The following is a 12,613-nucleotide window of genomic DNA, read 5'->3' as shown; positions in this document are numbered from 1 at the left end:
TAAATAAGAATCAGCTTTGTCCCCCAAATCAGAGCACTAACCCACTCATTGTCCCCTAAAGCTCAAGACAGGACCCCAGGATGAGGAGGAGAGCTCTGCTCAAGGGAAAAAGGGCTCTGAGGAAACAGGAATGACTTAGAAGTTTGTTCCCTGAGGGATTGTGGCGGATGCTGTTGAAATAAAAAAGAGAAATTCGAGAAGACACCTGTGATAGAAAGAAAATTCACACTCTGGAGCCAAGAGAAGAGTCATGTTTTCTTCCCTATTTCCATTTATTTATCCTTTGTGCTCATTGTCACTATGATCTTGACCAGAACTGTGCAGTTAGATGTTGAGCATGTCTCTCTGCTGATCTGAGCTCTGCAGTGCAGCAGGAACCTGCATCTTCCCTGACGTATCTCCAGGGCATAGATGACCAGTATTTATGGTGAAGAAACCACAGGGATGTTCTGATGGATGAGTTGAAGAGTGAAGGAGATCCCTCTGGGGAGGCTCTGAGAGGGAAGGACATGTCCTGGGTCACATCCCCTGGAAGAGGCATCTCAGGAAGGCACATGTATTTGCTGCTCTGACTTGGAGGTGAGAGCCAGGCCCCTGGGGTAGGGCAGTTCCTCTTCCTGTGAGGTTGCTGATGTGGCAGCCCTGTGACTGGGAGACAAGCCTTCAAGTGGCCACAGCCTGTGTGTCTGTCTTACTGAGCACTGTGGTCTCCTCCATCTGCACAGCTGGGGCCAGAGGGAGGAGATGCCATGATCCCCACCCTCACAGTGCTGCTCTATCTTGGTGAGATTTGAGGAGGGGGTGCTGGAAGCCCTAGTCTGGGAGGGACCCCACCCCACAGCCAGACCCTGGTCTCTCAGGAGACCCCAATACTCAGAAGGCTCATGAGAAGAAGGGTTCTTCTCAGGCTTCAGGGGCAAATCTCTCACAGGGAACCCTCTTCCAGGGCTGACTGTGGACCTGATGACCCCAGTGCAGGCAGGTAAGTCTGTCTCCAGGTGTCTCTGGTCCCACCTCTTCACGGGGGACAGGACACCACCCCTGGCATCTGGAGATGGAGAATAGAAGTTTTAGACTGACAGATGGAGGATGTCTGGGAGGATCCTGGGGCCGAGGGCTGGAGAACTGCAGTACTGAATGTATTGTGACCCAGCCTTTGATTTCATTCCAGGAACCCTCCCCAGACCCACCATATGGGCTGAGCCAGGCTCTGTGATCTCCTGGGGTAAGCCTGTGACTATCTGGTGTCAGGGTACACTGGACGCCCAGGAGTACCATCTAGATAAAGCGGGAAGCCCATCACCCTGGAGAAGACAGAACTCATGGGAGCCCAGGAACAAGGCCAATTTCTCTGTTCCACAGATGACGGATCTTTATGCAGGACAGTATCACTGTTACTTTATCAGCCCCACTGGCTGGTCAGAGAACAGTGACCCCCTGAAGCTTGTGGTGACAGGTAGGAGGACACTCATGGATCCCAGCTTCAAGCTCTGCCCTCAGGAAGGGGGTCTGCACTCACAGGTGTCATTCCTCTCACAGCTCAGCCCTGGGGGACATGAGGGAGGCATGATCCATTTAACATGTTGCCTTCTTCCCTCCTAGGGGTCTTCAGCAAACCCGCCCTGTCAGCCCTGCCAAGTCCTGTGGTGACACCAGGAGAGAATGTGACCCTCCAGTGTGTCTCATGGCTTGGATTTGACAGGTTCATTCTGACTAAGGAAGGAGAATCGCAGCCCTCCTGGACCCTGGACTCTCAGCGACACCCCAGTGGGCAGCCCCAAGCCCTTTTCCCTGTGGGCCCCGTGACCCCCAACTACAGGTGGACCTTCAGATGCTATGGATATAACAGGAAGTACCCCGAGGTGTGGTCAGTCCCCAGTGACCCCCTGGAGCTTCTGTTCTCAGGTGAGGCGCCCCTGTCCCTGTCCTCTCTGAGATCAAAGGGTCAGCTCAGGACTCTGTCCACAGGAGAGCTCTGATCACAATGGAGATAATTTCAGCACAATTGATGTTCCACAAGGGAGGGCCGATCCATGAAGGGATGGAAATAGGCAGAGGCCTCTCACTATTGGGGCATCTTAACCCTGAATCTTAGCAGAGATACAGAGTATGGAGAGCTGAGTGAGACAAAGGTCAACCCAGGAGGAATGTGACTAGACTGAGGGTGAGAAGACCGTCCCCACTGCTCACCTCCTGATGTCTCCATCTCAGAAAATGAGCCTCTGGTGTCCCAGGTCCCACTGGACACTGTCCTATAGAGGGAAGAATCCCAACCTGTGCATACTGCTCTACATGGCCCTCCTGTGCTCACCTGGGGGCCTCATGCCTCTCAGTGCGCACCTGAGACTAAGGAGGGACCATGCACGGCTCACTGGGGTCTCTTAGGGGATTACTGCATAGCACCTCTGTGTGCAGCTCATGTCCACTCTGCATTTTCTGTGCACACTTCTCTATCATTGCTCTCTTTCTCTGAGAATTGTTATAGCAATACTTGTGTATATAAATTTACAAATCTAAGTTATAAAGATTGAAAATGAAAACTTTAAAATAGAAAACTTTAAAAATAGAAAACTTCAAAATAGGGAATTCTACTCCTATTTTCATTGGGACTATTAAACTTATACTTTTGTTATGGAGAATAATAAAATTAAACTTCTTATTAATATGAAGTTTCCTTACAAAAATTGCTTAAAAGGAAGGTTTATTAATGACTTCTTGCTCTTTGTATTTCTATTCATAAAATTGTCTTTATCCATAGCTTAAAAATTGCTTAACTACTTTAATAATTTATAACCAAGATCTTGATTTCTTCATATTTTTATTTTATTTAATCAATTTATTTTTAAATTTTACTTTTTGCAAATTTATTTGTATATTATATTAATAAGAAATGATTTATTTCCAATGACCACTTCTGATTTACTGACAATAATTATATCAACCACAAGAAAATTGAAATTTAACTTCTTTGGGGTTATTTTAAGAATTTTTTTTTATTTTGCAACAGTAGATTCTCCTCAAGCTAATTTTATTTGCATAAAATGCTATATGATAGTGATGACAAAAAAATATTAAGGTTTAGTTGTGTCACTTTAAGAAAACTTCATTTTTAGCTGAAATTATTTAAGCCAAATGTGTCAAAAATCTGTGTTTTCTATGCACAACATTATTGATCCATCCATTTCAGTTCATTTTTCTTTTACATCAGGGATTTATTAGGAAAAACATCTTTTAAAAATAAATTTGAATTTCTTTTCCATACAATTGCACATCTCCTGAACAGTTATATTTTCTGTTTAATTTATAAACATGGTGAGATACTTTAAAAAGTCTTCTTGGTATTAAACACTAGGATAATAATCCCACTGAATGATGTCTATCATTCGTTCATATTTTCTGAATTGTATACGCTTATTTAACATTTTATATGGCATCTGTCATTAGCATTGACCTCTAATATATTTTTGTTTTTTAATCTTTTTTTTTTTTTGGTTTGTATGTGAAAACTGGTTAAAATAGATTTGCAAGATTACCTATTTCTTTGTGCTTACCCAGCTTTCTAACACAACTTTCTTTGTTCCTTAAGGCTTTGAAGACCAGAACTGTGGACTTCCTTGGTTCTGGAGATTTGATATTTAGGGGTTAGAGATTATCTTTTAAGATAAAAAGCATATGATTAGCCTTCTCTTCTTGAAACCATACAGCAGTTTTCAGAGTCGTGCCAGAGAGAGACAGAGAGAATGATGAGGATGAGGGTAATGAAAATGATGGCACCTCCCTCCTCTGTGCCGTCATCTGTGGCCTTTCTCAAATACACCAAACCCCCGGATCTCAGCTCCCCCTTCTCCTCTGGACCCTCCCTACATCCCACAGATATGACTTTATTCCTTAATGAAGAAAAGACTGAGATCTTTCTGAGGACCTGCTCTTCCTGCAGCCTGTGACACTCCTTGTCCCGGCCTTCATGTGGCTCATTTCAGGTTCCTTCTATTCGGGAATAAGTTTAAATGTCTTCTCCAAGTGTGACCTTCACTGAGACACTGATCAGAACTGACCTGCATAAATAGATCCACATAGGATCATGCTCTAAGAAAGCAGAAACACCGTTTTATGTCCCACTGAATTAACATCACTGTTTAGAAAATATACATTTGCATATAAGGTGTGTGTGTTTGTATCCCACTGTAAGTATACCTAACTATGAAGAATGAATTAACAAAAGACTAAATGGATGACTAATTTCCAGGTGAAGATTAGACTGTAGATTCCAGAGGGAAGGAACTGATTGAGATGGCATGAAGGGGACCAGTCCCAGAATTCTACCCCTCTGTGCTAAAGACATTGAGGAGCCCTTGGTACCAACCCTACATCCATGGATCCTGGGGCCTCAGTTGTTGAATAAATAGAAGCTCTTATATCCAGAAGAGTTATCTTACAAGGTCCATATCCCAGAATGAACAGAGAGCATACAAGAACTCAATTATTTCTGTACTGTGAGATCATTTTTCTCATCAATCTGGAATTCTTGGGACACATACAAACTGATCCAAAGTGACTCAGAAGCAATGTTTAAATTAAAAAAAAAACACACACAGAGACTGAATGAATCAAATGAGAACAGAGCAAATCCTTCTATGGCAGACAAAGTGCTCATTAAGGGACTGCATAACAGTTACATCAGGAGGAACAGAGGGGATTATAAGACCACAGAGCCCGGGAAAAAGGCTTGAGTTGCATCAAATCCTAATCTATCCCCAATTCTTTTTTTAAGTCTCAGGAGCGGATGACACCATCAGCCCATCACAAAACAATTCAGACTCCAACAGTGGTGAGTAGGAGTAATTCTCAGTTATGGGGCTGGTGCAGAGGGTCATGTCCTGTCAAGGGGAGGAAGATGCCTGGGTGGACATCCAAGGATCCTGGGCTGATTTTGGTCTGCCCTGACCTCTATGACCTCTTTGTCCACAATTCCTAGCCTCAAACTCCAAAGGTTACACAGTGGAGAATCTCATTCGGATGGGTGTGGCTGGCTTGATCCTGGTAGCCCTTGGGATTCTGCTATTTCAGGATCAGCACAGCCTGAGAAGACCCCAAGATTCACCCTGGAGGTAAACATAATAGATAACAATGGAGGCCCACCCAGTGGCATAGTGGTTAACTTTGCACTCTGCTTCACCTTCATGAGTTCACCTGTTTGGATCCTGGGTGTGGACCTTACATACTGCTCATTGAGCCATGCTGTGGTGGCATCCCACATAGAAGAATCAGAATGAGTTACAGCTAGGATATATAATCATGTACTTGGGTTTTGGGGAGAAAAAAGAAAAAGAGGAAGATTTGCAATGGCTGTCAGCTCAGGGCCAGTCTTCCTGACCAATAAAAATCCCCAAAAAAGCATATCTTAAAAAAAAAATCTTGTGCTCCTATGGGAAAACAAAGATGTAACGATGTACTGTTCAGAGTGTTAGAGTCTTGGAAATAATTCTTGTGTGCCCAGAAGGTTCTGGAAGAAAATCTGGAGCATATGCTGTGTGAACTGTCTGCAGGTCATTGCAAGATGGAGGAATCATTGTTCATGTGCACGGACAATATATGGACTTTTCTGTCAATTACCGTAGAACTTTCCCTCATGACCACTATTGAGTTATCTTGACGGGCGTCTATCATTGCCACTTTCTGTGAAATCAGCATGTTTGCAATATGGCAGATTTGAGTCCACACCTCCCCATACTTTCTTGCTCTTCTATACTTTCATGTAATATATTTTTCCTCATTTTTAAATATCACATACCTTGATGTCCTTATGTAGTCTCCATATCTTCATTTAAGAGCATGAAATCTGTTTTAATAAATCAATAAATTGTCATAATATAGATCCAGCCTCGAAGAGAAAAATCCAAAATGATGCTCTAACACTCTCTCTGGACTTCACAAGCCCTTCACTTTTCATTGGATACTACCTGTGTAGTTCCTTCAGAAATATCGTCACTTGGAATCAAGATATTGCTGTTTGAAATAATAGCACGGTTCTTTACTGTCCCTGAAAATTTCATTCATAGAAAACACTGATTCAAATCATTTTCCAGTTTGTCTTGTGTATATTCTCCTTTCATGGCCAACTTCAAGGTGCCAGTGTGAGGTCCTAGATGCAGAGTTGGGAAGTGATGCACAGAACCAACTTTCACAAGACAGTCCAAGCCAACAGGAAACCTCAAATTCCACTCTGACAGCCACAAATTATTCCTAGGTTTCCTTATATTTTATGTGTAATAATCATTCCCACTTTAATATTGTGGCACAATTTCAGTCAAATCACAAAACCAAAATTCCAGCACATCCAGATGAGAGGCAAAGAGAAAAATGGTAATATTAGTTGTGGGAGAGAATAATGAGCACATAGAATTCTAATTTTTTACTTGTGTTAGTGCAAAGTAATCCAACAATTCAGAGTAGGTGATACTTATCTAGTTAAAGTAAGAGACATAAAGCTATGATCTTTAAGTATATACATTAGAGAAGATGTCTACATATGCATCAGGATCCATTCACGAGGACATTGACAAGAGAGTTCTTCATGTTGGCCAAAATCATTTTAAGATTACTGGCACCAAAAAAGAGAGAATTTGGTATTCTCTGTAAAAAATCAAATATTATATGTCAAAGAAAATTCACAAACTAAAATTCCAAATGGTCATGTGTATCCATCTTCACACGTGATAGTGAATAAATACAAGCAGATTATAAAAACTGTGTGTTTAGGATTGTCCCACTTACCTAAAGCTAAAAAGGAAACATCATATGTTATTTAGGAATGTACATGTAAGATAAAAACTTCAAATAAAGGAAGGAAAAGAATTCCATGAAATCTATGATGGTGTTTACGAATAAGATAATGTTGGATGGTTTTGCACAAGACAGAAACCACAGAACTTTCTGGAACACTGGCAATGTTCTTCTGGACTTTGATGGGTCATTTAGGCTACTTTTTATTGTTGGTAGAATGTACATTTCTGTTTTATAACCATCATTATTTTTCATACAATTTAACAAGGTTGGGTGGAAGTAGGGTGGTGAGAGCCACGTCCTACACTGGTGACTAATTCCTAGCGAAGTGGCTGTTGATCTGTTATAGCTGACACTTCACATGTTGGCATGTATTTTCCCCAAAACATGATCTCCTTCTGCCTGATCAGCCCCATCTGAGTCCAATCAGACAAAGAGCCAATTTCCAGGTGAGAAACTGGGTCCCTGAACAGACACCTTGGCCAATACCAGACGATATGCATTGCAAATGCCCCCAACAGAAAACACCCAAGGGGCCTCCACATCACACTCTCTCACTTTCTGCCACTGTCTTGAGTTGGACACAGGCCTATGTTCCCACATGGAGCCTATTTATATGCAGTCCCCATACAGTGCTTTAGGGACCAGACTTGGGTCACGATGGCATGCTCAAAGAAATATCTCCATAATGACATTCAATAGCCTTCAGATAAGAGAATGTAGTTTCGTGAAATTTTCAATGTAATAAATAATTTTGTCCTCATGTAAACCTCATGAGGAAATTATGAATCTCGTTGACATTTAAATGATGAGAAAGTTGAGGTTCAGAGATCCCGCAGCATGTTCAGAGTCACAGAGCCAAAGAGACAGGAATGAGGCCAGGTTGCAAGATATCAGAGCTCAGTCTTGCAAACATATCTCCACCTTCCATTAGGTTCCTAGGGTTCTCATAAAATTTCCACAAACTGGATAGCTTTAAACAAATTAATTCTCTTACAATTCTGGAGAGTAAGTGTCCTCAATCAAGACGTCAGCAAGTCCATTCTCACTATGCAGGCTCCAAGGAAAAATTCTTCCTTGCCTATTAGCTTTTGTTGGCCACAGGCACTCCTAGGTTTGTGGCAGCATGACCAGAATCTCTGTCTCCATCTTCACATGGCTGACGTCTCCTCATATAACCCCATCTTCAATGACTTTCTCCTTATGTGCCTATTCTCTGCTTCTGATACAGACAACAGAAATACCGGATTAGGGCTCATCCTAAATCAGTAAAATCATTCTTAACTTGATTATATCTGAAAAGTTCCTATTTCCAAAAAATTCAAATTCAAGATACTGGCATTGACGACTTCAACATATCATTTTAGGTGACAAAATTCAATTCATAACAGCATCCAAAAGAAAATATACATAGGAATCAATTTATCAAAGGAAGCGCAACACTTGTACACTGTAGTTTTGTTGATTTTTTAATATGCTGAAGAAAATTTGCAAAGACCAAAATCAGTGGAAAGACTTTCCGGTATCATGCCTTGGAAAATTTAACATTGCAAAGATGACAGTACACTCCAAGGCAATTTACAGAATCAATTCAATCCATTTCATAATACCAAAGACAGTTTCTGAAGAAATAAAAAAGCTATTTCTCTTATTCAAGGTAATTACAAAAGACCCACTATAACCAAAAGATCTTGAAAAAGAACAAAGTTGGAGAACTCACACTTCCTGATTTCAAACTTATTACAAAGCCCCAGGAATCCCAACAACGTCGTGTTAGCATGAGGACAGTCAAATACTAGCATGGAATAAAATCGAAGGTTGAAATAAAAACTAACACTTATGAGCTGTTCACCATTGATGAAGGTGCCAAGAGGCACTTACTTAATGGGGACAGAATAGTCTCTTCAACAAATTGTATGACAAAACTGGATGTACACATGCAAAAGAAGGACGCTGAACCCTTATACACATCCTCTGTAAAAATTAGATCAAAATGGATCAAGATAAGTGATAAAATTATAAATCTGCATAACCTTGACAATAGTTTCTTAGATACGAAATTAAAGGACAAGCAGCAAAGGATAAAACAGATTAATTGAACATCATCGAATTTTAAAATATTTATCAAGAGTGTAAAAGACAGCCTAAAAAGCAAAAGTTATTTTTAAAACCTATATCTAATAAGGGCCTAGTATCCACAATATATAAAGAATAACTTTAACTCAATAACTAAAAAAAGACCCAATTTAAAAATAGCCCAATGGCTTGAATAGACATTTCTACAAAGACGATGTACAAATGCACAGCAAACATGAAAGATGGTCAACTATTTAGTCATTAGAGAAACGCAAATAAAATTGCAATGAGATACTACTTGATACCCTCTATTTTGACCATAATTTGAAAAACATAACTAGTGTTGATGAGGAGGGGAGAAATCTGAACCAACATACATTGCTGGTGGGAATGTGAAATAGTTCAGCCACTGTGAAAAACAGTTGGACACTTGCTTAAAAAGATAACCCAGAATTACCATATGAGAGAGAAATTCTCCTTCTAAATATAAGTTTCAGTTTTGCAAGAATAATAAATTCTAGAGATCTGTCATACAACTATGGGCCTATAGGTAACAGTACCATACTGTGCACAAAAATTTGTAAAGAGGGTAGATCATATGTTAGGTGCTCTTACCACAATAAAGAAAAGAAAAGCAAAATAATTGCAAACAAGTACTCATAAAAGCACTTAGACAAGTTTGTTCATAAAAGAACTGCTCACAGTAGACAAAAAGTGACAACAGCTCAAGTGTCCATCAACCGATGAATGAAAACAGCAACAAGAAATCTGTGAGTTGTGTCCCATAGTGCTTTTGCCCAAATCACAGAGACAGAATACACAGTATCAGATGAAGAGTTATCATCTGGGAGAAAAGAGGTGGTGCGGGGGTAGAAATGACTCAGAGATTTTGATGGAGAGCAAGGAACAGAAGGTCCTTGTGCTCACAGAAAAAAATGAAGTCAGAGGGAGGAAGTGTTTGGGAGAAGGAAACCACAAGCCCAGGCCAGGAGGGAGGTGGTGGTTCCCTCTGTGAGTCAGATGACAGATTATAAACATTTCTCCAAGTCTCCTTCTCTTGGGGTCATCCCTCCTGTGATAGCCCCATTAGCTCCTCCAATCAATCAAGTCAGAGAGGTCTTCAATTATTCACTCTCTTCCACCTCATGTCCAATGAGGAAATTCAGCAGTTCTTCCCCTGAGCCCTTCTTTACATGATGCCAGTCCACCACCACAGTCAAGTTCAGTTGAAGACTCACGTCATCTCATTGGTTCCACCTCATCAGCCTCCTTCCTGCCTCCTACCCCAGGCTTTCATCCCCTGATGAAGAGTTTTATTCTCATGATTCAAAACTTATCTGTCACTGACCCTACCCTCCACAAAACCCTCCCACAGGTCTCCTCCTCCTTCAGGTAAATTCCAAATATCTCCACCTGACAATCTATGAAGTTGATGATCAAGCCAAGCAAACTCTCCAGCCCCAGCAAAGCCAGCTCCTACTTACAAACCATCTCATCCCAGTTGACCAACTTCCCTCCCCAGACACACAACTTGAGTAATTACCACATTTGTACTTTCTCATGGGCAACTCCCTGAGCCAGTTTGAACATTGCCAATTCCTTTCCAAACCTCCTGGACCACGATAATGACAAAGAACTCTTCTTGCCTCATCCCAGTAAACTTTGAACACATATTTGTCATAGAATTTGTCTAAGGGTCACTTGAGAAATCATCATAAACCATTTAGAATACTGATCACTCATGATCTAGGGGTTGGATTAATGATGGAGTTTTATCACTGTTTATATCAATACAGCCCTCCTACAGAACATTCTCTACAGAGTGATGTTCTTCTCAAATCAGCAGTCTGTTCAGGTGTTATTTACTGAAAACTTTCCTGTTGCTGAAAGATAAAATCAAGAAATATTTGCAGAGAGCACAGTACTTGTGTGACCAGGATGCAGCATTACCTGATTCCTCAAAGTTCTTAGACTAGTTCACCTTCTTCCTGGTCGAGGATACTGCCCCCTTACTACATTGTGTTAACCCTACCTTGTCTTGATCTCTCCTTCTCCAGAAGATTCCAGTATTCCCATGTCAATGAAATTGTGATGTGAAAATCCTAGTACATCCACATTAGAGACAAAAAATGGCAACATCATTTGTGGGAGAAAATAACTGGGAACAATTGAGAATCACAATACATTTCTGGGAGAAGCACAAATTGCTTCAGTCAATTTGGGGAGTAGATAATTATCAGTTGAAAGGAGGAAACACACAGCTGTCTTTCTCTTTTAAAATGTGTGGTTATAAACAACGACATATTTATAAGAATACTGATATTAACAAGGATGTCATTTATTTTAGACACAAACCATATAAATAAATCTCATAAATAATGAATATTTGTGTTATACATATATATGTGTGTGATGGAATATTACATGGCAGTAAAACACAAAAACTAAAACTACAAGCAGCTAATATAATGTTATTTGTCAATTATGCCACAATAAAAACATAATAAAATGTTGGAATGCGGGAAAGTACAGCAAACAGTAATACAGGTAAACTATAAAACATAATAGTGAATATGGGAAGGGAAATTTTTAGACACATGAGTGTGGGATTATTCATTTCCATAGATAAAGTTCAAAAGGGGACAATATTTATTATTTAGGAAGGCAAAGATAAGTTTAACTCTATAAATAAAGGAATCTCATGAAACTCATAGTGGTGGTAAACTATAAGGTAATTTGGAAGGTTTGTTCAAGATGGAAACCATCATCTAGAATACTGATAATGATCTTCTTGACTCATTTGTGGACTCAGAAGTCCATTCATTGGCACTGGTAAATAACACATTTCTATTCATAATCTATGTTTATTTTCCCTAAAATTTCATGAGATGCAACTGAGAATGAGGATGAAGAAAACCACAGACTTCTCTTGATACTGAACATCAACCAAAGATACTCTTGATCTGTTACAGTAAATACTTCACATGTTGCCATTGAGGTTACCTCAAAACATAACCATCATCTGCCTGTTCATCCTCATTTGAGTCCAATCAGGCAAGGAGCTACTTCCTGGGTGATAAACTGAGTCTCTGAAGAAAAATTTTGATCAATATCACAGGCCATGTAATTAATGGTTCAAAATGGGTTCATGTGAGTTTTAAAACCCATTACGTTCCACGAATCTGAATTGTGATGGCAGATACAAGTAAAGACGTGCAAGTTATTTCAAAGATGGGATTCAATGACATTAGGCATTAGTGTGGAGATCACACAAGGTCTTGGTTCCAGATTGAACCATAATTAAGATGCCTGGTCTCATTCTTGATCCCCAGTGAAGGAGAATTAGAGAAAGTGCACAAGGGAGAAGTGGCCCCTTTTTATCGTTCAATTTCTATCTCAAAAGTTCTCATAATGACATTCTATTAATCCGTTCTCTCTGGCCCTGTTGTCCCCTCATCTGAGTAATAAAGGAACAAAGAAACTACAAAACAGTCAGAAAACAAGTAATAAATTGGCAATAGTAAGTCCTTACATATCAATGTCATCACTTCTCCTGCACGTTTTGCGTGTGTTAAAAATTTGCTAATGCGATTGGTCAAATTTAGGGATATTGGGAGAGTCTGAGACAAGATATGTAATGAATCCAGTAGGTACTAACACAAATAGGCAACCAATAATTAGGGACTTTGTCATTTGCTTATTGACAGAAGTACATGTCATTCAAGGACACTCCAGAAAGCTGAACATTCCCATT

The 12,613-nt window shown here is 40.2% G+C and overlaps 1 protein-coding gene across 1 annotated transcript; it reads left to right on the top strand.

Annotated features, from left to right (window-relative positions):
* The first annotated feature begins 710 nt into the window (after positions 1-710).
* LOC124250074 (leukocyte immunoglobulin-like receptor subfamily A member 5) lies at positions 711-5,112 on the top strand. Its single transcript, XM_046681816.1, has 6 exons — positions 711-783; positions 947-982; positions 1,172-1,456; positions 1,603-1,905; positions 4,778-4,828; positions 4,976-5,112. Exons 1-6 carry the CDS (start codon positions 750-752, stop codon positions 5,110-5,112), a joined length of 846 nt encoding a protein of 281 aa, XP_046537772.1. The 5' UTR covers positions 711-749.
* Positions 5,113-12,613: the final 7,501 nt, after the last annotated feature.

This window comes from Equus quagga, chromosome 13 (assembly GCF_021613505.1).
Source record: "Equus quagga isolate Etosha38 chromosome 13, UCLA_HA_Equagga_1.0, whole genome shotgun sequence".
NCBI lineage: Eukaryota > Metazoa > Chordata > Mammalia > Perissodactyla > Equidae > Equus > Equus quagga.
The sequence above is the reverse complement of the archived record's forward strand: the minus strand, read 5'-3'. Positions and strand labels throughout refer to the sequence as shown.

What these genes read in the sequence shown, in the direction of transcription:
- LOC124250074 (XM_046681816.1), top strand. Translation starts at nt 750, where the DNA reads ATGATCCCCACCCTCACAGTGCTGCTCTATCTTG. An exon ending in GATGACCCCAGTGCAGGCAG is followed by an intron (nt 983 to 1,171) that starts GTAAGTCTGTCT and finishes ATTTCATTCCAG; the next exon opens with GAACCCTCCCCAGACCCACC. An exon ending in CAATTCAGACTCCAACAGTG is followed by an intron (nt 4,829 to 4,975) that starts GTGAGTAGGAGT and finishes CACAATTCCTAG; the next exon opens with CCTCAAACTCCAAAGGTTAC.